At 45.5% G+C, this 24,739-nt stretch overlaps 2 protein-coding genes across 10 annotated transcripts in view; one reads left to right on the top strand and one right to left on the bottom strand.

Moving 5' to 3' along the window:
- LOC123024937 (myosin phosphatase Rho interacting protein) overlaps positions 1 to 21,784 on the top strand; it is a 104,365-nt gene extending 82,581 nt beyond the window's left edge. For 4 of the 9 annotated variants that reach the window (XM_044433203.1, XM_044433199.1, XM_044433198.1 and 1 more), the window contains 9 exons: positions 3,110 to 6,922; positions 10,252 to 10,399; positions 10,532 to 10,649; positions 11,732 to 11,891; positions 12,555 to 12,674; positions 12,861 to 12,947; positions 13,612 to 13,774; positions 14,508 to 14,593; positions 16,877 to 21,784. In XM_044433203.1, the coding sequence (XP_044289138.1) occupies positions 3,110 to 6,922; positions 10,252 to 10,399; positions 10,532 to 10,649; positions 11,732 to 11,891; positions 12,555 to 12,674; positions 12,861 to 12,947; positions 13,612 to 13,774; positions 14,508 to 14,593; positions 16,877 to 16,948 (4,767 nt within the window). In that variant the 3' untranslated portion in view covers positions 16,949 to 21,784. Of the gene's footprint in view, positions 1 to 3,109; positions 6,923 to 10,251; positions 10,400 to 10,531; positions 10,650 to 11,731; positions 11,892 to 12,554; positions 12,675 to 12,860; positions 12,948 to 13,611; positions 13,775 to 14,507; positions 14,594 to 15,797; positions 15,864 to 16,876 lie in introns of all 9 variants that reach the window. The other 5 variants (XM_044433200.1, XM_044433205.1, XM_044433202.1 and 2 more) reach the window with 5 other exon arrangements.
- The window catches only part of PLD6 (phospholipase D family member 6), a 3,409-nt gene continuing 228 nt past the window's right edge, over positions 21,559 to 24,739 (bottom strand). Inside the window, exons 2-4 of the mRNA XM_044433649.1 lie at positions 24,320 to 24,725; positions 23,084 to 23,386; positions 21,559 to 21,634 (exon numbers count right to left, since the gene is read on the bottom strand). Coding sequence (XP_044289584.1) covers positions 23,121 to 23,386; positions 24,320 to 24,725 — 672 coding nt within the window. The 3' untranslated portion in view covers positions 21,559 to 21,634; positions 23,084 to 23,120. The remainder of the gene's footprint in view (positions 21,635 to 23,083; positions 23,387 to 24,319; positions 24,726 to 24,739) is intronic.

Below are 24,739 nucleotides of genomic sequence, written 5' to 3'. Positions count from 1 at the left end.
GCTGTGCAGAAAAACCTACTCAAAGGAGGCTTTTTCAAAATCGCATTATTTTCAATGGAAATTTAGCCCTATACTAGGGTTAGGGGTGTGCACCAGGGTAGGGTTAGGGTTAGAAAAACGAGGCGTCCCGGCAGGTTTTTGATGGTTGGAATGTGCTTAGAATGGGCAGAAAGGATGAGCTGTGCAGAAAAAGCTGCTCAAGGAAGGCTTTTTCAATATCGCATTATTTTCAGTGGAACTTTAGCCCTGTACTAGGGTTACAAAAATGAGGTGTCCTGTTAAGATTTTGATGGTTGGAATGTGTTTAGAGTGGGCAGAACTGAGTTGAAGCGCAAAATTAGGAGGGAGCAGCCATAGCGAGGCAGTAGAAATAGATTTCTTTTTCTTCCATTTACCCAGCATGCCTTGAGTGTGCGGCTCTTTATCACCGTTGCTTGCTAAATAAAAAGATGAGGGGTGTAACTTTGAATCAGTTGATTGGTTAAGAGGTAGATATAATAAGAAGAGAAGGGCATCAGATCATGCAGCAATGCAAGCAGTAGCAAATGTGGAAGTGATACGCTGCATTTTAGAGCACACATTTTGTCTCGGATGCAGGAAACCGCATTATTATAGTAACAGCTAACGCAGCATAGCCGTCCTAAAGGAGGGCAGGGTTCTTTCTCTTTGAAAGTTATGCCTTTCATTATACGTGAAGGTATGCTGATAACATTTAAAGCAGTGAAAGAGGTTAATGCGGCAAACCCCCGCATCCATTGCAAGTGAAGCAATAGCTCCAGTTACTCTTGATGGCTTAGCTACAAAATTGGGAAGCGCTTGTGCCGGAAGGAGCTCCGCTGGAGCAGGTCAGCGGAAGTCTTTGCAGGCCCTCTGGGGAGGCGTTTCAGGGAAGGGCTCCCATCCACCCCACAGAGTTCTGCGGACGCTGAGGGTGCTACAGAAACACCCTTTCCTCCTCATACTGCTTCCAGCATTCTAGGAGACCTCTGGGATAGGCAACCACCTGGCCAAGATTCCCGAGCCTCTTGCCAGGCAATTCACTTTTTTGATGGGGTCTCTTCCAGAAAGAAGGCAAATGAACCATTTTGCAGGCTCCACGTTGGAATGGGGCAGGCTCCATTTTCCCACCTTCCACTCTGGTGTGACCAGGCCTTCTAGAAGTCTTTCTCCCTCAAGACTAAGGAAAGGTTTTGAAGATCTTGGAGCCCCCTTTCTGGGTGATACCAAAAATGAAGTAGACTGCTGCTCGGATTTTTTAGGTCGGGATAATGGCTCTCCGGTGTTGGTTATCAGACTACTCACACGTTCCCTGCCATTTTGTGCTGACCCAACTTGAAATATGCAGTTTGACCATAGAACCATTGCTTGTAGGACCCGTTCTTGTCAGGGAGCCAGTGAAGAACTAAGCCACCTGACTGGGAAACAAATTGTATTGGTTGTCTTGTCTGTCCCTCTTTAAAAAAGGGAAAATGCACGTCCTTTCGTGGTAGCTGTGTTTCCCGGCAGGAAAGCAAATCATCCTTGTGAAAAGTGGACATAGCTTCTTAGGAACATTTTTCAGACATGTTTCTGCAAAACATAGAGCTTGGAGTGCGTTTAGTTGGTTCCCTTCCTCCCATTCCAGGTTCATGGTGCTAATGTTACAGATTTTTCTCCCAGCTGAGGTTCTGCACATTTCCAGGGCTTAAGCGCATGCATGTGGAACTGGAGCCCCTTGCTGATCTCTTGTAACCTAACTTTTCATACCTCCTGCCTTGAGCTCAACTGCAAGCTGAGTTCCTTGAGCCCACTTGATGCTAATGAAAGTCGAGCATGACTGTTTTCTCCTCTTTTTCCAAGACACCAGCTTTGTCTTCTGGCTTCTTTGGGATGAGGGGGGGGGGGGGGTCACTCTGCTAATCTCTCTTGGGTGTGGTAATACTGCATGGAGGTTTTTCGCTGTGGAAGCATGTTATCTGAGTTAACGTACCTGAGTGTCACATCTGTGGGCTGTCCCTGCCAGCAGTCACAGTACAGCAAGGCAGGCCAAATTGCTAGGCTCAATGCTGTGCTCTTCCTGCCTCTTTCTATTTGTATGTTCTCCAAGCCACATGATTTCCTGTCCAACTCTTGCATGATTCTCTGTACGTTTTTCTCTGTGCATGCATCATGGCTTTGGTTTCATTCCCTCCAAGGATTCCTTGTTCTGATGTTTATGTTCTCATCATACCCGTTCTTTCCTTCCCACTTGTTTGGATTCGAAAACAAAGCACAAATAGCTGACAGGTCTAGAACTTAAAATACGTTCACTTTTTTCCTACTATGAGCAGAAGGCAGTAAAAGGTTTATTTCAGTGTTGTGGCGGCTTCCATCTCCTCAGAACGGGGGAGAGCAGTTGTGTCGGTTCTGTCTCTCATCAGTGCTGCAGAGCTTCATTATCTGAACCTGCACACGTGATGCACACGGCAAAGAAGGTACATGGCACTGTAGACCACCGACATGCTCACACAGTCTGGTAGCAACTGTCAGTTCTTAGATTTACAGGTTGCCCTGCCCCAGAAGTTGGGGTGGCTGTCAGAACATAAGATGCGGGTGCAAGACACATGGAAATAGGGTTCCAGCAGAACAGGATTGACATGCATTAAGTTCAGCGATTCCCACCCCAGGACATACCTATTTTGTTTGGCCTCAAAGGCTCACCTTCACAGGTGGGTTTTTCCAAAAGGTACTCAACTGCTAGTGACTTGCTTACCATGCCCCTTCCTCACAGTCCTCACTGCTTTGTCCAGCTCTTTCTTCTACTTGTCCTGTGTCATTTTTTTTGTTGTGGTGTCCATCTCTTTTGTTTTCTTATTCAATTAGTTTCTCTTAGGCTCTTTTGCATTAAAATTGTTTTGTATATCATCCATGTAGTCTCTGAGACTGGAAGAAGTTTCCCCTCTGTCCCTGGGCAAAAGGGATTTTTAAAAGCAAAAAAACCAAAAACCCTGACACCATCCAGAATTGGAACAGATGGATAGTGGCTAAACCAATTCAAGGAGCTCTGTGGTCTAACTGACCAGAGGTGTGACACTCAGAACTGGCAACCAAGAGTGTTACTAATCACCTGTTTAATCGATTTCTTTTAAAGACTGAGGTGGCCACCTCCTCATCAGGGGCCTGGCAGAGGCTCCATAAAGTCAACCGAGACCTTCAGAGTGAGCTGGAAGCCCAGTGCCAACGGCAGGAGATGATAAATCAGCAGATCCAGTCGCTCAAGCGTAGCTATGGGGAGGCAAAGGACGTGATACGGCACCATGAGGCCGAGATTCAGAGCCTGCAGGCAAGGCTCAGCAGTGCTGCTGCGGAGCTCTCCATTAAGGAGCAGACGCTGGCCAAGCTGAAGAGTGACTTGAAGGCTGAGAAGAAGAAAGCCGAAGAGCAGATGGAAGAGTGGCAGCACAGTGAGACAGCACTGAGCTCCCAGCTGAAAGCCAGTGAGCAGAAGCTCAAGAAGGCGGAGGCACTCCTGCTAGAAAAGACCCAGGAGCTGAGGGATTTAGAGACGCAGCAGGCTTTGCAAAGGGACCACCAGAAAGAAGTTCAGCGGCTCCAAGATCGGATTGCTGACCTGAGCCGGCAACTGAGTGCCAGTGAACAGTCTCGAATGTCAATGGAAGAGAAGCTCCAGAAGAATTATGAGGCTTTGCTGGAAAGCTGTGAAAAGGAGAAGCAGGTGTTGATCCAGAGCTTGAAGGAAGTGGAAGATAAAGCCAGTGAGTATGAAAATCAACTTCAGAATAATGAGCAACAGCTGGAAATCCTGCAGAAGGAGAAACTAACAGCCAAATTTGAAAGCAGTGAAATAGTCCATCAGCTGGAAGAGCAGCTGGAAATGAAGGAAGAGAGCATCCAGAAGCTTGTGGAGCATATAAAGGGCCTTGAGGAGGAAAGGGATCAGATCAAGTGCCGGTTCCAAGAGCTGATGAACCAAGTGGCCGAGTCAGATAATGAAGTGGCCAAACTTCAGGCCAAGCTACAGTTGGAGGAGAGCAACTATCACACTCTGGAGCGTTCCTATGAGGTTGTGTCAGGACAATTCCAGAACCTGCAGAAGGTCCTGAAAGAAAAGGAGGAAGAGCTGAGAGTGGTGAGGGAAACTCACTTGAGAGTTATGGACAGGAAGGACATCTGTGAACCATTTTTAAAAATGGCTACTTCGAGTACCAGTCTGGAGGAGATGGAAGGAAACCAGCAGTCCAAAGAAGATGCGTTGGAAACATCAGTTGATGAGAGCTTGGCACTGAGTGTTGCAACAGACACAGCTGATACTGGTCAGGTGGTGCAGCTAGCACAGTCACAAGGATTTGCTAACTTAGACAGCATGCTTGTGGATGATAATGAAGGCTGCAGTACCAGTCAGAAGCAGACATGTGAGCCTACAGTGGTGAACACAGAGCAAAGTAGGTCTCCCTCAAAATCCGTAGATCTTCAAGAGAGAGAGATCTGTCTAAAGGACTCGGGAAAACCTGATGCAGAAGTCCCAGGAGCAAAAAGGCAAAGGATACGTTTCTCCAATATCCAGTGTCAGAAATACATTCACCCTGATGGATCAGAGAAGACATGGACCAGCAGCACATCCTCAGACACCAGCCAGGACAGATCACTTTCCGAGGACAGCATGTCATCTGAACCAGCTCCCTGTTATGTGGCCTCAGGAGATTCTGAAACTTACCTCTCTATCATTCACTCCCTGGAAACCAAGCTTTACATCACGGAAGAAAAGCTCAAAGATGTAACCATGAAACTGGAAAGCCAACAGGGCCAAAACCAAGACACTCTTATTGCACTTCACCACCAGTGGGCCAGCACTGAAGCCCAGCTTAGGGAGCAGCTTCAGGATAGCTTGACGCAGGTCAGCATGCTGATTTCACAGCTAGAAAGTGAAAAGCAAGAAAAACTCCAGCTAATTGAGAGCCATGTTCATGAACTAGGAGGGCTCCATGGGAGAAATGACCAAGCCTTAATGTGTTTAAAACAATGCAGAGAACAGCTGAGAACTTTGCCCAGATCTAACAAGGAGAAAGAGAGAGACGTTTTTTGTGACCCCTTCTCCAATATGGAAACTGTGCTTTCCAATGCAATCCATACGTTAGAACAGACGCTTTCCTTGCCTGATAGCCAACCAAAAGAGCATCCTACAGACCGGGCTTTGTATGCAGAAGGCAGCTACGCTGAGGAGGAAGCCACCCCACAGCAGCAAGCAGAGTTTTCTGTCCAAGACCAGTTGCGGTTGCTCTCCAGGAAGGTGGCTTTTGAAGCCTGCTTGATCAACCGGATAGCAGAGTCTTTGAGAGACGCAACTTCCGAGATTTCTTTGGCCCTTAGAGAGATCCATGGTACAGTAGATGCAGTCTTGTTAGAGCCTTCCAATATTTCACATACTGCAGTGGCCTTGGCTGACATCTTATCCAAAAAGCTGGTGCTGGAAGATGAGTTTTGGGGCCAGGTAGAGGAGTTGAGGAAGCACTTGGGTGCCACGGAAGAAGATGAGAAAAGGAGAGGGGAGTCTCCAAGTACGAATGTCCCACAGTGCCTCATTCACTCAGTTGCAGGTAGCACACTAATTAAAGCAGAACTTGGTTTTGTTGCCCACAAAATGAGAGAGTCCTTTCATCAGAGGTTAAAGGCCATTGAAGAAGACCTTCACAATACCAGAACAGCGCTTCAGCAGCATAAGTGCATGCTGGAAGAAATCATTCAAGCATACAGGACTCCTGCATTTGCTGGGGTCATGCACCAGATTACCAAAGCCCTTGAAATCCAAGAGGGCACTTCAGAAAGAGCTCAGTCAGCTTGGAATACAAGCCTTCATGACAACATGGCAGGAGGCCACAGTTTGCAGGATCTGAGCAGTCAAGCGGTGGCTGCTGTTCAGGATGAACTTGCTCAGCAGCTCAAGGACAGAGCAAACATACTAAAAGAAATATCTACGGCTCTCCTGTCCCTGTCCCCTGATGATGCCCTGAAAGATTGCCACAAACTCCTGAAGATCCCCAGCAGTCCTCCTTATGATGTGTGTATGGGAGATCTCGAGCGTTACTCTTCTTTACTAGTTCAGGATGCAATCATCCAGGCCCAGGTTTGTTACGGGGCTTACAGAGCAAGATTAGAGTATGCTAAGGAGGCAAGACTCTACAAGGAGTCTCTGCAGAACGTAGACCTCCTGTGTCAGGAACGCATAAGGGCTGTTGCTGCCCTCAGAGAGGAGTACGAAGAATTGCTCCGGAAACAGCAGAATGAGTATGCTGAGATGATTGCTCTGCTTGAAGAAGAGAATGCGGATCTCAAAGCCAAAGTGGAACAGCTTGACAGCCAGCGGAAGCACCTGGAAGAGGAAGAACTTGAACAGAGCAAGAAAATATCAGCACTTCAAGTCAAATATGAGGAAGAGATTCAGAATGTGATTGACCAGCTAAATAGAACTGAGGATGCCCTCAAGGCTGAACAAACTGAAGGGCTCCTCCGCCTAGATGCCCTTGTACAAGATAAGCAGAATTTAGAAAGATACCACCTTCAACAAATACAAGCTCTGGAAGATGAATTCCAGCTCAAGATGAAAGAACTGCAGGCCCTCCATGACAACGAACTACAGACCTTGCAGAAGCACTACAATGAGAATTTGCAGGGCTTGCAAGAATCTTTAGATGTATATCAGAAGCAGCACCCAGAAGCACTGCCCAAAATAATGTCTCATGCAGAAGTTACAGCAACTGGGAATGAAGTTGACGGTGGCATGCAAGTTTCAGAGTGTGAGCTGAATGCCATGCATGGATTGAGAGAGCGCATTCAAGAGCTGGAAGCCCAAATGAATGTCATGAGAGATGAGCTGGAGAACAAGCACCTTGAGGGGAATGCATCCACCTTGAGGGAGAAATACCAGAAAGATTTTGAGAATCTTAAGGTTTTTTAGTGAATTTAATCTTTCTATGTCGTGTATATATATGGTTGCTTCTCCCTGCTTAGAACCAGATGGCCAGTGGATAGCCTAGGAGCCGAATGAATGTTAAATGTTTCTAGGCATAGTGCTAAAGGGTGTGATTCAAACTCCATGATGGTTACGCCTGTGATGCATTTTAAATCAAACACTTATAGTCCGAAAGGAAAGGAAAGGAAAGGAAAGGAAAGGAAAGGAAAGGAAAGGAAAGGAGCCCCTGCAGATTTTACTCTGCTAGCCAAATGGCTGGAGCGGGCGGCACTCATCCCCTTTTCTAAGGCCATGAGCCAGGACTGTCTGAAGTCCTTCAGGCTGGCTCTTAAATGTTAAATTGAAGTTAAACTGCACTGTAACTATAAAGCATCAATTTCAGTGCTGACATCACTTCCTTCAGTTAGGAAAGACGGGGCCCTGGGGATGCATCCCAGCTCCAGCAGCAGGACCATCACTGAGCCCGACCTCACTTTAGATTTCAGATGATTTCCCGTAACTGTTTTTCAGTTGCAACTTTTACAATCCCATCTCTCCTTCTTCCCAATTTCTGCCTGAACACTTTTTTCACTCAAAGCCATGATACAGTTTTAAAAGGTCAGACTTCCTTAACCAAGTTCTACTTGAATTGCAACACAACATACATAGGTTTTAATAGGTAGGATACTTTACTGATTCTAACAGTGAAGGCTTCATTAGGCAGCCAATCCTGATGGAGGGAAATGTCCTTTGCTATACCCCAGTTTCAAACGGAGATTACAACCGTATGAATTCGCTTCGGGAACTGCTTTTTATGTTTCTTTTGTCACAGGGTATCCCAAAGCTATCTTAGACCATCACAAATGCCTTCTTTGAGCAGGTTTTCACATCCCCAATATTTAGAAACAGAGCGAGTCAGAAGGGGCTTCCCAGGCCATCTAGTCTGACTCCTGGCTCCGCTCACGACATGCCCACCATGTGCATGTCTAGCCTATCTTTGAACACCCTCACTGATGGGGCCTCAACTGCCTCCCGTGGAAGCCCACTCCATACCATATTTAGATCAACCTTAAGTTGCTCAGCAAAACATACTTCATCTCACATGAGTCCAAGTCAGGTAGCAGTTTTGTATCAACATTTAAATTATATCAAGAGCAAAAAACAAAAACTCCTTGTAAAACTAATTTTTCATGAGGTAGTATTCCACATTAGTCCTACATAGGATAGACTCCTTGACATAAATGAGACTTAAGTTAACTTCATTTCAGTGGGTCTTCTCTGTGTTGGATTAACTTTGGATACTGGCCCGATTCTAGGAGGAGCTCTCAGATAGCAGTGCAGATTGCAGAGAAGAGAAAATGGAGACACAGAGGGAGCCCTGCTTTCCGTGTCACAACAGCCCCTAGTTCCACATCTTGCATTTCATAAAGCCTGTGGCTTTGTCACACTGCACAGCCTATGAAGGAGCCTGCCATGGGTTATGTGCTAAAGTGGAAAAACAGGTGTATCATGTAGCACTCGTTGATTTAAAAATCAGTGGGTTGTTATGTGTGAGCTAGATGTGTGGTGACAGAGGCAGTCCAGAGCTTGCTGGAGAGAGAGAGAGATGGACAGAGAAGTGGGAGAGAGAATGGCCACCAGTGCTTCAGGTGTTGGCCACTCCTGCCACTGCCCTTCAGGCCCTGGAAGGTTATGTAGAAGCCAGTGTGGTCCTTCAGCTGAAAAGGGCTCCCTCCCTTTGCCCAACAGGAGCACTTCTCCTATTTTAAGATCTCTAGAGAAAATTCAGTGTTCCAGGCATAGATCTAGGACTACTTGAACATTTCTGGGCAGTGTCTGCAGAACAGCAACACACGGCTGATCAAATGGCAACTCTTAAAAAGGATAATCAAGATGGCCTAAAATCAGCCCACAGGAAAAGAAGCCTTCCCTGAGATCAGATGATGTCGGAAAGTCTGCCGATCCTCTGCTTGTTCATCAAGCAAGTAACCAGAGGCTACTCTTACCACAAGAACACAGAATTCTGGAAGCATTTCCAATCCAATCTTCCAATCCATTTCCAATCTTTCTTCCTCTCCACAGGCTCTGGTAATTTCATTAAGCCATAAATGTGTGAATGTCTTTGACATTCCTCTGACTCGCCACTCGTGCATTAATAAGCAGTTAGGTGTGCCCGTTCACTTACTCCTTTGCAATTCTAACTTGGCAGTCCAATCTCAAAGTAGCCACACTGGTGTTTTTCTGCCCTCCAATCTACCAAGGACGACTTAGTCTGGGGGTGGAGTTATTAACAATAACACTGTGAAAAGGAGATATGCCACTCAGTTTTAATCAAGGTGATTCCAGATTTTTTTTTTTTTTTTTTTTTGCAAGAATGCCGGAGAATAGCTGGTACTGCTTGCTTCGGAGGCAGGTCATTAGGTTGAGCTTACAGCATCTGTCAAACAAAGCCCCCTTTGTCCCTCATGCAGAGAAACAGATTCTGCCACCAGCATTTCCCTGGGCTTGGCAAAATGAAACAAAATTCAAGTTGTATGAGACTTTCCTGGTAGTATTTGTGTTTCTCAAGAAGGCAAAGGCCTTTTACATAGCCACAGTTGTGTAACATTGCAATGCTGGAGGAAAACAACTCCTTTAAAGGGGCAAGTGCACATTGCCCTTCATACTTGGCCAGCACTCTTACGTTTTCTATATCCAGGTATAAAACTTGCAGCTCCTAACCATGGTGATTACAGCAGTCCAGTTTACTCCCTATTAAGAGAGGAAAAGGAAGCTGTGCAGAATAGTAACAATGCGGTAGTGGGCTAGATAGGAACCCACACGCAGGACTAATGAGGACTAAGACGGGTGTAGGCAAGCACAACCATTCAGTCACGTAGGATTAAAAGTATGCAGCCAAGCTTAGTATTTCCATGAAATGACAGTCCACTGGGTTGGTTGTGTTGTTTTTAGTTGGTTCTATCACATCCCCATCTCAGGCTGCAGCTCAGTGGGACTCTAGAAACAGAAACAAACCTGCCTTCATGAAGTTTAAAGTCCTGTTCCGCAATGCACGTTTAAAAGGGTTCTGAAGTAACCCTGCCCTAATCAGCCCTCTTCCAGACAATGGGTTGCCAAGAGTGGAGAGGTGTGGTGCACCTCCCCTGAAGACCTCTGGTCTGGCTAGGAGACCCCAGCTGCTCCCTGTGTGCTTATGCATCCGTGGCATGACTTCAGTCTTCTGTCAGCCTATCCATCCGTTCATCCAGTTGTACAATCATTTCTGGCGTTTAGGTTGGGTTGCTGAAATACATAAATAGCAATGGGAATTTTCTCCCGTTCTGCAGGCAACCTGCGAGCGAGGCTTTGCAGCCATGGAAGAAACGCATCAGAAAAAGATAGAGGACTTGCAAAGGCAGCATCAGCGAGAACTGGAGAAACTGCGGGAGGAGAAGGATCGCTTGCTAGCAGAGGAGACGGCGGCTACCATCTCAGGTAGAGCAGTGAGAACATGCAAATGTGGCCGAGACATGTAGTATCAGAAGTTGGTTCTTGTTGGCAGTACCAGAAGACCGGAATGTGTGGTTACTATGGTGTATTTTTAATCCTTTTCCCTTCCCTTCCCAGCCATAGAAGCCATGAAGAATGCCCACCGGGAGGAGTTGGAGCGGGAGCTGGAAAAGACCCAACGATCTCAAATTAGCAGCATCAACTCAGACATTGGAGCCCTCCAGAGGCAATACCTGTATGCATTCTTTTACATTTTCTACATTCATTGCCGAGGATAATGTACAACAGTCTTGGCAAATTTAACAGAATAACTTTCCCTTCTCTTCTGCTGCCTGTTTCAGTCACTGGGGAAAGGAGGAAGCTGTTAGAACATAACAGTGTGCCTAAGCCTTAAATCTATTTACTAAGGCCTTTCTGTGAATTTCCCTGCCTTCTGAAGCACTACAGGTGGTGATAAAAAAAAAGTCTCCTCCGTTGTGATGGTTTTTACACAGAGGCGTACAGATTTCTAAAATAAATACATTAATAGGAGAGACCAGTAGGTGAAACTTTGTGGCATATAATCCATGAAATCTTAAGTTATTTGTGATAATGATTGTATAGGAGGAACAATTCTTATGGAGAAATTGGACAGTCCTCTATAGGTAACAGTTTTATTGATGTTTTTGTTGACATCTCTGTTGGTCCCATAAGGATTTTGGTTAATGAATTGTAATTCTGACCCGCAGCCCCTGAGATTCTAGTCCTGGAGGTGTCCATGTCAATTGGGTACATTCCACCTGCACAGCATAAAAGAATCACATGTCCAGCTTTCTATTTGAGAGGGCACTGTAGTTTAATGAGCTCATCTCTCCTCTCATACACACAAGGGAACTTATCTGAATGGACTGTATGGGAGCTGCATTTCCTCATCTCGATTTGGAGAAGCCTTATTTTTTCTGAATATTTTCAAAGAATTCTTGGAAATGTTCAGGCTTTTTCTAGAGCCTGCTGCAAAAACTCAGCTTTTTCCACGTATTTGTCTGCAAACGCTCCATTGAGCCTTGCCTATTCCCAAATTATGCAACGTCTGTATATTGCTCACTCTCAATTTGCAAGCAGGTATGATTAATGTGCCTAAAATGCTTGCTTTGACGGATTGAATCACATGCTCCTTGGAGAGGTAAAAATAATTCTTCATGTTCCTAATTTCACACATTGTGCAAAGCGACTCCCACCCTCCCTGTCCACCTTTATTCTGAGTGCCAATTTAAACTAAGTCAGGCATTGCAGCTGATCTTGCATATGTCCCCTTTGTCTCCACCACCACCACATCAGAGAGGAGCTGCAGTCTGTCCAGCGTGAACTTGAAGTCCTCTCAGAGCAGTACTCTCAGAAGTGTTTGGAGAATGCTCACTTGGCTCAAGCCCTGGAGGCAGAGAGGCAGGCCCTCCGCCAGTGCCAGCGGGAAAACCAAGAGCTCAATGCACACAACCAGGTAAAGAACTGGGTCCAGTATCTCTCAGGAGAAAGGTTGGATTGACAGCTTTTTATAGAGTGAAAAAGCGAAGTTATTTCCTAGGTTTTGACCTGCCTCATTTTTTTCCTTGAAGAAGAGAGCTGCTTGTTATATCCTTATTGAAACTTAAAATTCACAGCAGTGGGACCAGAATCCTAGATACCTGTAATCCCAGTGTAAATTAAAGCTCCTGGGTCACTTAAGTTCAGAAGCACAAGGTGTCCAAAGCAGGTGGCTGCAGCTCGATGGCAAAGCATAAAGGTCCCAGTGTTATTCCACAGTATCTCTGGTACAAAGGATGCGGCTGTTTTATGGCTGTATTACTGTTGTCTGACAGGGACGTTGCATTGGGTCGCCTTTGGCTACAGTCAGTCAGTCAGTCAGTCAAGGCTCATCTCCAGGGAAAAAGCAAACCTTGGTCCACACAGAGATTCCAAGCTCTATTTCTCCAACCGAAACCCTGGAAGTCACAGCAGCACCAAGGAAAGCCAAAAGAGATGCTTTTGTTTTGTGGGGTGACATCCTTACTCCCTTGAGGACCATGTCTTCTTGGCATGCTCACTAGCCAGGCCTGGAGACCGTTTGGTGCCGTTTGGTATAGTCAGAATTACTGCTGTTACCATCTGTGTGGTGTTCTCACAGGAGCTGAACAACCGCCTGGCTGCAGAGATCACTCGGCTACGAACGCTGCTGACTGGGGAAGGTGGGGTAGAGACTGCTGGCTCACCACTCACTCAAGGCAAGGATGCCTATGAGTTGGAGGTGAGTGGCCTCCACTTTGGTCCCAGACGTTAAGGAAAACTGACTGGTATTCACAGGACATGCCAGTGGGAGAGGGACTCATTACTCCATTTCAGTTCAGGGAGACTGCTGTTTTTCCTCTTTTCATTTGCTGTATTAGATATATGATCATAAAATTTCCCTGTCTGGGATTTCCTTCCCTTGCAGGTCCTCCTGCGTGTCAAAGAATCGGAAATCCAGTACTTGAAGCAGGAGATCAGCTCTTTGAAGGATGAATTGCAGACAGCATTGAGGGTAATGTTCATAGGGCAACCACAGCTCCTTTTCCCCTTAAATTTATTAGAAGGCATTTTAACCAACTTTCTCTTTCAAGGCAACATTGAACTGGCAATAGGAGGCATGTCCAGTGTGATAGCCAAGTTGGCTTAAGTTTACCCTAATTTGAATGTGAGCTAAGCAACCTTTGATGTTTTAAATGGGGAAGGTGGAGCACATGGAGCAAATAGATACTTGTCGGCGTCAGGAGCTTAGAGGCTCCCAGCCCTTTTCTAATGCAGAAGCAATGAAAGTATCTGTGCAAAACGTGGTGGCCATTGCAGTGGGACTTGGCAGTCAGCTTAGATGTCTCCCTTCCCACATCCCATCTCTTCCTCAAAGTGGTGCTTAAAGAAAGCGGCTTTGTTTCACTCATGTCTCAACCTTTCTTCATCACAAAACTTAAGGCAGGGTACCCTGGGGTCTTGGTCCAGGCTTGCTTAACTTCGGCAAGGTCTCCGTGTCATATGCTTTCAAACTGTGCACGCCAAGGCATAGTTGCTAATCACAAAACTGTGTACCCGGTGTAGAAGAGTCCAAATCCACTGCAGGGGTAAGCTCTGTGTATAATGTTATGCCATAGATTATTAGGGAAAGTGCTCTGCTGCTTTAAGACCTGAAACTGATACTGTCTTTTCTGCAGGACAAGAAATACGCCAGTGACAAGTACAAAGACATCTACACAGAACTCAGCATTGTGAAAGCCAAGGCAGACTGTGACATTAGCAGGTTGAAAGAACAGCTCAAAGCAGCCACGGAAGCCCTTGGTGAAAAGTCACCTGAGAACACCACCGTGTCTGGATATGGTCAGTCTTCTGCTGAGTGGCTGGCCCTGGGGTACAATTGAGGGTGCAAAATGAAAGCAGCATCGGGTTGTGTGTGTGAGTGAAAGGATTTTGAAGAGAAGCTTTAACAAGGTGATGGCAAACCTTTTAGAGACCGAGTGCACAAACTACAACCCAAAACCCACTTATTTATCTCAAAGTGCCAACACTACAATAAAACCTAAAACCTGAGGTTTTAGTTTAAAAAAACAACTCCCAGCCAGTTCACCCAAATATACGGCAGCGGACTGACTGGCCATGCGAAAGCTTGGGCAAGTTGTGGCTAATCTGTCGAGGCACATGATGTCATCGCCTGGAGCCTTTCCGAGCATGCGCAGCCGATGCTCGGCTTCTGGGGCAACACTGGGGCAACTTGGCTCACGTGTGGACAGGGAGGGCTCTGCGTGCCCGCTGTGGCCCGCGGGCCATCAGTTTGCCACCACTGCTCCAGCACATTCCCCATGCCGCAGATAGTGTCGTCCAGTGTAGGGCTGCCTGCCTGCATGTCTGTGTGTCTTGCTGGTTAAGGGAGCCAAAGCTTCGGCCGGCAACCGCACTGGATCCAGATTCCTTTGGAGACTTGTAATACCCCAGGACATTGGATCTGCCCGAGAGCGCAATTTGGGCGTGCCTTTATCCACAGTGAGGGAAAGAGATTTTGCACATGGCGCAGTTTCACAGGAGAGTTGAAGTGGGTCCTTTCTCCCCCACCTAGATATCATGAAATCCAAAAGCAATCCTGATTTCTTGAAGAAAGACAGGACTAGCGTTGGCCGGCAACTAAGAAACATCAGGTCAAAGGTGAGTTTCCTTCCCGCGATCTTCCTAACCAAGTAAGGCATACCATAGCAATAAGCTGTAACAGATCTGCTCTCGTCTATTTAAGTTAGCAGAAAGCAGTCTGGATTCACCCCTTCAAGCCCCTGGGTATTCAGGCTGTGAATGCTTTCTTTCTTTCCCTTTCGCATTGTTCAATTGCATAAAGCATGACAACTTGCATCAGGTCCAGGCAACGTGGGAAATAGTTGGGGATTATGGGAACTGTAGTCCAGCACATCTAGAGGGTGCTTCATTGCCAACTCCTAACTTAGGGGAACTTGTTTTCAGCTTGCCCACAAGGGCATGGGCATCAGTACTTATAAAACTCTGACAATGTACTCCTCACTGGATCACCTGCACTATTAGAAATGAAAGAGGAATGAACAGCAGCTCAAACTACCCACCCAGCTTTTAAAGGCCAAATACAGCGTTCGTCTGATGTACAGAATGCAGCTCCATATCCCACTTTTACAAGTGACCCTTACAGGGAAAGTAGGATACAGAAGGATTGGGAAGACTCCTCTCTTCCCTTCTCAACACAACTGGAACCAACAGCGCAACCTGAGCATGCACCTAGAACATTGATTGGTTCTTAAGTATTCTTGTCATGGAGGGAAGTTGATTTTAGCGCTGAGGAGAAAGATAAACGTCCCCCTCCTAGCATGCTACATTCTCTAGAAAGATTCCTCCCTCCCACTCCCACAGTTAGGCAAGGAGAAACCTGTATCAAGCCTGTGTGCACTTTGGCTGAAAGTTAGCCAAGCTTGTCTGAGCTGATACAGATTGCTCACACCAGAAAATACAAAGAACATGTCCATGTGGTAAACCAAGATAGTCTGTTAAATACTGATTAAACCCACTGTATGTTTGTACCTTACCGCTCCTTGTTTGTATACTTCTTTGTCCGTGCATGCAGATCCTGTTTTTCACTGTGGTGTAGCTCCACTTCATTACCAAGTTGTGTTTTTCTCTTGGTTGCACTTTTGTGCCTCCCTGTATGTTTGAACAAACAAGCAAGCAAGCAAGCAAACTGTGTTCCAGGTCACGAAGACTCAAAAGTGCCAGACTGCCTTGGTCTTGCCAGAGAGGGAGGGAATAAGTTGTGGCCGCAGCAGCTCTGAAAAGAAATAGGATTTATGCATTTCTTGTTCTTTTTTTTTCTTTTTGTCTTTGCTTCCAATAACAGTCCGTTATTGAGCAGGTCTCATGGGATAACTGAAATGCACCAGGTTCCAGGGTCTCTGTCATATAGGTAATCTAACCAGCTTCTGCCAAGCAACGCTGCTTCTCTGAGGGGCAGCCCACTTAATGCATGCCCTGCTCACATCTCCACTGTTAATGAGAATTTCTCCATACCCCTTAATTACACGGAAGTTGGGTGAGCAGAACAAGAGTCAGAACTGTATCACACACCAGATGGATGGCTGTGTCCGAGACTCACTCCACCCTCATTAACATCCATGACTGGAGGGATTGCTGCACCTTCCGAGATGCGCAAAGGGGTGTTCTGTTGAGGGCATGGAACAAAGCGTGTGCATGCTGGACAGATGTGCATGTCTCAAACTTAACTTTCCATAACAGGCAGAGCTTAAAAGCAGAAAGGTAACTTTTGATTCACTACTTTGGATTCTGAGACAGGTGAATCTGGTCAAACACCTTCTAGGAGTAGCCAGACATTATCTGAGAAGTCAGCTGCACTGTCCTCAAACAAGGCCCATGTTCTCAGCCTCAAACACTAAATGAGGTAGGCTTTGTCCTGGTGGAACTCAGCCCCTGAAAAATACAGTATCCTGAAAAATTTGCCCTTGACCAGGATCAATGAAGAGTTATATGAACGTACCGCTTGTCAAATGCATCCTTCAGCAGCACCTGGGGCTCACGAAGTGTGGCCTTTGGAGCTACAGAATAGGGTGCTGGAACAAAGTTGTTCTGGGGAGTGCTTTGAGACAGTGATGAACTGCAAAGGCTTTTAATCTGCCTCAGAATCCCCAGTTAATCACTCTCCCGGTTAAGCTAGCTGTGCCTGTGGTCATCCGATTCACTTGCAGTCTTTCTTCATCTTCAATTGATTCACCAATAACTCCACTCCATAACGGTGCGTTTCCTGAAGCATGTTGTTCTAATCTCAATGAGGCGGCCAGCCCTTGCCCTTTCTTTGCTTGAGTGTCTGTGCTGTTCCTCAGAATTGGACTTTGCCTTTATCTCCAGAGCATTATTTTCTTTACTGTTGACACTTTCTCTTCTCCCTCCATCCCAAATGTGCAGAGTCTGAAGGAAGGCCTCACGGTGCAGGAGCGCCTCAAGCTCTTTGAATCCAAGGACTTGAAGAAAGACTAGTTCTCTCCTTCCTGTTCATCTTGACTATGTGCACCTCCTCGCTTGCAGCATCACAGCACAAGCACCCTTTGTCTTTTAGGATCCTCGTTGTTGCTCATTTTTTTTTTGTACAGATGCTTCAGAAGACAGACTGAAAAACACTGGCGGTTCTGCCTGCTGTCAAATGGACTCCCTGATTCCTGGCCTTGCCTTACCTTGCAAAGTTCACAGTCTTGGCAAAAGAGCAGGGAGAAATTGGGGCTATATCCCCCTTTGGCTTTCCATACAAACCAACCCTTTCTACTGTATATCCATTACACTATGTGTCAGTATTAAGGCTCAACAGCCTATTGATAAGCTAGCTCTGTTTTACCGAATGCATCGGTATAGCAACAGGGCCCTGGGAGAAGGAAGGCAATGCACTCTTCTCAGCTCCACCGCCGTTGAGAATCACCCAGCGCTTAAGTGCATGCTTCGTGTCTAACTTTGCACCTCTGAAGCAAAATGTGCAGGTGTGGTTTTGGTACAAGCTCCTTCAGTCAAACTTGATGGCTGCAACAACCAGCAGAAGCATTATGGGGGGAAAGGACACTTGGGAGAGCCTTGGTTTGTGTCTTGCGGAATTCTTGCTAAGTGGTCAGATTTGGAATCTGTTCTCCTAATATGATACAGAACTCTCTGAAGGTGGGCAGACTTTTATTAAACTTGCTTGGAAATGGTAGACATGAATGCTCCTGATTGAGACATTGATGCTGGAAGTAAATCGAGAACAATTATGCTAGCTCTTGGGGAAAGTGTTAAGAGCAGGGATCACCGTCTCCTCCCAGCTGCATTTCAGGGCAAGGCCATGCCGTATGCTTGTGTGTACATAATGTAGTATGGCCAGCTCAGCTCTTCTCCTTTCTCCTACCTGTGAACCTAGAATACGTGTTCTGCCCAGAACCTCAGATGTGACGTTTTTTCTTTCTTATAGATGATGTTTAAAGAAGAAATAATTTCACTTCCTACTCTGATTTTTGGAATGCCAGCATCCACCATATAATTGGCAAGAATAGTAGAGAAATGTAATTGGCAGGGCTCTTTGCAAAGCAGGAACGGCTTTGGCATGCTGATTTGCAAGGTGTTTGGGACTGTACGGCAGAGGTGGGGTCAGCCTTCCAAGCAAAGGTAAAGGCCTTGGATTTGATTTAGTGCTGTTAAAGGGGAGAGAATTGTCCCCATGTTCAGTGCGAGCTGGTACCTTCTGCATGTGGATGTTCAGTTGTAAGGGGCTGCGGAGAGGGGAGCCGAAATAGCAAGGGATGGCAGGTCATAAGAAAAGCCTGATAAAAGGTGGTGTTTGAAAAATGACAAGTCAAGCTGGAGAATGTCCGTTAGCACTTGATCCCACCATCAGTCTGAAACAAAGTGGTTCTACAGGATCGGTTTTCTACATACTGGGCCCAAGGGTAGCAAATATATTCTTCAATGTTTTGCACACCTTAGCCAGCTGGTCTTTTTCCAAGCAGGAAAATGCATATAGAAAGGCACTGAACAATGCATGCACATTTCAGTACAAAAATAGAGGAGCAGTCTCTTTGAACTTACAACTCAGTACTGACAGTTAATTCTGTAAACTTTATGAGCAAGATGGATTTTTTAATTTTAAAGTGTTTTACCTGCTTTGCTGATTACTGCATTCTCCACACATTCTCTAACTTCAGATATTTTGAGGTGGATTTCTGCACTGCAGTATATACAGACTAAAAACATTGAGCTTTGGCCAAACATAAGTATTTAAAGTTTTGCAATCACTGGCTAGCCAGATCAAAAATCTTGCTTGCAGCTTTATCCTATTCTTAGTGCCCAATTAGATGGTTTCACGGTGATAAAAACTAGCTGTTTCCAAATAACTCATTTGGAGCAAGAGTGCACAGCACGTTAGGTTGATTGGAGCAAAGTGTTCTGTGTAAGCTTTTTGCTGGTATCTTTTAACATGCAACTATGATGCTATTTTGTGGACCTTTGCTGTTTTTTAATGGCCAAAACAAAGATATTCCTAACGTTTTAACTGTCTTCGCACATGGCAGCCTGCATAGCAGAATTTCAGCTTTGTGCTTGTTGTGTGTCAGGTCGCTTTTTAATTGGGTATGAAAGAGGCAAGAGTTGTCTGGTTTTCATTTGATGTCCTTCATAGTTTGCCCATCCCCTCAGGTTGCCAAGAGCTGTTCTGCATATTAGAATAACCATCCTTTGGTGTGACACTGAGGTAGCAGTCATCTCTGAAATTATTTTGTTTTCTCTCTCCTTCGAGCATTCACTGAGCAAAAAAATAAAAATTAAGAAATTGCTCACTTTTCTATGTAATTTACTAACAATTTGAGAGAAAGCTTCCAGAAGAACAAATTATCTCTTGCAAAAAACATTTAGTGTTGATTCATCTACTTCTTTGTCTAAATACAGAAATGCCATCTACTATTATAGCCAGTGTTTTTCAAACATTTAAATTGATGTAAAAAAAAAAAAAAAAAGGTTGGTAAAACAACCAAATTTCCTTTTGCTCAAGACAGTCTGTACTGCTGTGGTCAAGGTGCTCTACGTACACAGCAAAGCAAGTTGGTATTTTGAGAGTTGTATTTTTAAAATGGCTCTTAAAGGGTACAGTATATACATTGTGTGAATAAATAGGTATATTCTGTTGCGAGCTGATGCATTTTATACAAGCTTACACTACAAAATAACCAGAATGTGTGGCCTAAGTGAAAGCTCAACACAAATGGATGTACAGTATAAATACACCTGCATAATGGCTTCCTAAACTTTGTCTATTGCAAATCATTTTTTCTTATTTTTGAAACAAGAATCCTTATAATGCAACTTGTTTTCCTTTCTGAAATGGAAAAGGATTGCTTGTGCTGCTGTGCAAAATCCAAGCAGTCTGTTTTTCCTGTGGCAGAGGCTGCTAGCAAGTAGCCCTACACATTGTTTTAGAAAAGTGTTGCTTTTTGTAATGACCATACTTGATTAGAATCCCACTAGACTTTTTACATTTTGGTGGTTCATATGCAGTAATTCATTGTGAACACTTTAAGCACATGCACGCTCAGTGTAGCTTATCTTTCCTTTGTAATTTTTTTCCATTTTTTAAAGCTTTGTTATTCTCTTTAAAAGTAATTTAAAACCTGTATAGTATTCAAAGCACGCAATGTAAATATTTATTACTCAAAAACTAGTGGAGGGTTTTTTGGGGTGACTTTTTTTTAATCTTGTTCTAATACAGATGTCCTTTTGACTTGGAAAAGGAAATTAGTGTAACCTGATAAATCTGCTTTATGTTCCCTTTCAGAATGTTTGTTGGTTTGTTTGAATGTTATAAATATATTTTAAAATTTCTCTGATACCTTCTTAGTTTTGGAAATACCTATCCAAAGAACATGTACAGTGTTTCAAAACTTTAATCCTACATATCTATACACTGAATTTCTTCCCCACCCAGTTAAATAATCTTATACTTGACAGTGGCATAAATAACAATTGGATGTGCAGATATACTATATTTATATAGCAATGGTGGTGGTAGATATTCTGTCACTAACCAGTATTCTTGCATGGTAACTTAACACTGTTGCAGAGTAAGCCAAGGATTTATTGGAAAAGAACCGTGTAGATTTTGATTCCCACAATGCACACACCCCTTCAAGTTACATGGCACGGTGTCGCAACAGCATGGCAGAATGCAAGTCACATAGAATGATTATTACTCGATTTACTGCTACACCATGTTTTATTTTAGTGTGATTTTAAAATGTTTTAGTTGCAGTGCTTACCACAATTTAGAACATTTTTTGAGCCGAGAGGCCCCTACTGCTGACTGCATGCCTTGGAGAACAATTATGTGGCACAAGAACAAGTGTGTGTGTATTCTGCCTGTGGTTATCTGCAGGCCACAGCTAGAAGTCCACTAGAAGATAAATGAAACTGGGGGAGTTGGGAATAGAAGCTGATCTCGTGTCAACGGAATTAACAAGTCTGATGCATGTGGCTTTGGTTAGGATTATCACTGCGTTATGCCAGAAGCAGCACTGATTCTGATCTAGCTTAAAGCAAGTGTCATGTGTAAGAAATAGCTATTGTAAAATGCACATTTTTTGAGTGGCAAAAGCCTGCATTAATACATTTCTCCAGTGTGGTACTTGTTCGGACAAAACCTACACGTGGCTAAATGGCAGGCTAGCACTGTGCACATGCATCTACTACCAGAGTTCTTCCTCACGCCCACTCGGCGCCAGCCTGCTTCTAACATACTGAGGCTACCCTGGGTGACACTGAGACCGCCTGATCCACAGTCAGGCCTGTATGGGTTTCACCTGCAAACTGGCCACAACCGATGGCATCCTGCAGTGGTCATCCAAGAATCAAGAAGCATGTTCCTCATCCCCGCAGCGCTGCAAATTTCAGAGGCAGAACAAGGCCATGGTTTGGTTTGCAGTGGGGAGCTTGATACTGGCCATCAAAACAGTAACTCCTGTCCAGAAGAGGCAGGTGTAAAGAAAGCCACGTCAGCGGAGGACTGAGGGGAGGCCCCCAAGAATTTACCGGAAGATTAGTATGTCCAATCTGCCTCTTTCTGAAAGGAATGCACTTGAGCCGGCTCCTATGAATCTGATTTATTTCTTTTTGTTTTATTTTCATGCTTTTCGAGCAGCTCTCTCCCTCTTCAGCAGTTCACTGTAATAGAAATATCACTAATGTCACAGTATTTATTCCTTACAAACTTTGTGTGACATACTAGGGTCCCCATGGTTGTAGCTGATAATTCTGTAAATACTACTTAAGTATACATAAGACTATATCGTAATAAACTATTTTTGCACCACCCTTGGCATGCTCTGGAGGAGGTTTTTGTTGGAGCTAAACAGCAGGTAAGAGCTTCGAACTAACATGCCAGTGGACTTGACCCCCCCCCCCCCGAATGCACATTTTTCAGCTAGAAATGGAAGACAGCAAGCCGAGATGCTACACTCACTCATAACCAAACTCTCTGCACGGCCTAGGTGCTATCCTTATATGCAGCCTCCACCTCCAATAATTCTGCCTGCTCGAGAGAGGCTTTCCAGGCATGTAGCAAAAAACACATTTGAAATTATAAAAATGACTTTACAATATTTGCAAGACTTGTGCATATTTAATGGTGAGTCAATCTAAGTCAACAAAATATCTAAGTTCAAATACTAATGTACTCACCTCAGTTACAACAGTGTTTCTACAGACCAAAGACATCTTTTACTATACACAACACACATTCTCTTTTATTAATTATGGAAACCATAATGCAAATCTGAGGTAAAACAGTTAAAATTTAATCGGGGGGGGGGGGCACAGCAGCATATCCTGTAGTAGTATGCTTTCCAGCTGCTCCTTGAAGACAAAACTTGTCAAAAGCAAGTAAAGAGGCTGCTGTGCCTCTAGCCTGCTTCCCCTCCTTGATGCATTCAGAGCATAAGGAGGCTTCCAACTATGGAAACTTCAGCAACAACCCTTCTGTTGTTACCTGGTTCGTCCTCGCAAATTAGCAGGATAGCTGATGGGCAGCCTTGGCCACACGCAAACCCCGCAATAAGCACAGCAAAACGCTTCCTCTTCTGCTACATTTTGGAAGCAAACAAGCCACGTGAGGCGCGCACGCTTTGGAAGCCAGAAGTGCTCCCAGAAGCTTCTTAGGAGCACAGTTCTGCTTAGGGCTGATGCTCCCTGACTACCTTGATTCCCTCCAAATGCCCATTATTGCCGCTGCAACAGTTCTCTCCCAACAAATCATTACTGAAACTGGCTCGGCCAGCGGCACGAATCAAACTTCAGCTGGGCTGGTTTACATCATACAGCAGCACACCGAGTTCTTTAAGGCACAGTGCTCTACTACAGGCTGCTATGCCACAGGCTCGCCACAGATGACTTGTTTAAGGCAGGGTGAGGGTGCAGTGCCCACAGCCACCATGCTGAATATGCAACCCCTGCCCGCAGGCACCACAACTCAGCATCAGTGAGTAAAACACATTTTATTTCTCAAAAAAAAAAAAAAAACCCACTGATAATCTATTACACCATCCTTTCCCTTTGCTATTCAGTTTCTATCAGAAGTAATAGGGTCATTCTCAAAGAGTATGAAGGTGGAATTACCTTTAAACTAAAATATTTACTGTTAAGTTGTCATCTGTTAGGTTTTATAGTTCTGCAATACCTCCTTTTCTTTTTGGGGGAAAAACACATAATTAGCTGGATTGTAGTCTTCCCAAATCTTTTCAAATTCCGCTAGGAAAAGATTCACGCAGTCTTTCTCCTCCACTATCAGCACATTCTCTCGGTTGCTCTGAATTGCTTGAGTGGTCCAGTTCAAGGAGCCAGTGACTAGCATCTTCTTGTCAATAATCGCAAACTTATGGTGCATGTAGCCGTCTTCCTGGTCATGACGGACCTGAATCCCTAAAAAAAGCAGAACAGCCCATTCAGTTTCACAAATTCTATATTCTAACCAAGGTTATACTACGAAGTTTTCTAAACATGCAAAAATTACTGAGTTGTGGATATTCCAATTAATGCCTCTAAAATGGGCATCTATATAAAATGCAGAGTGAAACACAGCACAAATTGCTACTGCTGCACCTTGCAATGTATCATAAGCCTTTTGAGTGCCAAAGCTGCAAGGATAACTGGATTATGCAGTTAGTGTGCCAATTTTAAAAATCTATGTAATATAACAGACTAGTATTTTCATTCCCCCCAAATATTTCAGGTCAAGTGCTTTTGGTATGCACTTGCTAGCACAGCATACCTTTAAAGGCATAAAGGCAGCACGGCATACCTTTAAATATTTTGCTTTTTACTAAATACAAATAAACATGCCGAATCAGATTTCAGTGACTGAATCACTACATGGCAAGGAGCCGCTTCGCGCGTGCGTGCGTGCGTGCGTGCGTGTGTGTATTAGGTTGTTTCTTGCAATGCATGTATTTTACAAGCGTTTAAAAATACTACAAAGGGAAAGCTTGGGAGGTTAAGTTTCTAGCATAGCTTCTTTCTGCTTCATTCTGCCTTGGCTGAGCTCCCAACTCCCCAAAACTGTAGCATGCAAAAATGGGCAGCGAATTATTTATACCATTTATAAAGCACGCCAATGGCCCTGAATAAGGCGCTCCGGGCGGTGAACCATTATTTATTTACGTTATTTAAAACTTTTGCAGACGGTCCCGCTCCCGACGTCTGGGGACGGTGTCCCGATGCAAAACCCAAGGAAAAGGCGCCGCTCAACCCCAGTGAAATGCCAAGGCGCGCAGCGGGCGGAGGGCGCCTCTGGGCCTGGGGCGCCGCTCGCCGCCCCCCCCGCCCGCCCCGACGGAGCCCCCCCCCCCCGCTTACCGGCTCGCCGGAGGGGCCCGATCTGGGAGCCGCGCACGGCCATGTAGGCGGCGTCGGTGACCACGCGCACGCGGACGCCGCGCCGGTGCAGCAGGACGACGGCGCGGCGCAGCGGCGGGCTGGAGAAGGCGAAGAGGCACAGCTCGAGCGAGCGCCGCGCCGACAGCACGCGCGCCAGCAGGCGGCTGAGCGCGCTCTCGCCGTGGGGCAGCGGGCACGCGCACGGCCCCGGCGCGCCCCCGCCCGCGCCGGCCAGCAGCGCCTCCACGCAGGTCACGCGCGACGGGAAGAAGAGCACCTCGCGCACCAGAGCCGCCGCCCCGCCCGCCCCCCGCCGCCTCCGCAGCAGCCAGCGGGCCAGCGCCTCGAGGGCCACGCCGAGCCCCACGGCCAGCAGCGCGCGCGCCTTCCCGCCCCACA

Source organism: Varanus komodoensis, unplaced genomic scaffold (genome assembly GCF_004798865.1).
Source record: "Varanus komodoensis strain SLA01 unplaced genomic scaffold, ASM479886v1 scaffold26, whole genome shotgun sequence".
Classification (NCBI taxonomy): domain Eukaryota; kingdom Metazoa; phylum Chordata; class Lepidosauria; order Squamata; family Varanidae; genus Varanus; species Varanus komodoensis.
This window is presented reverse-complemented; position numbering and strand designations above follow the sequence as displayed.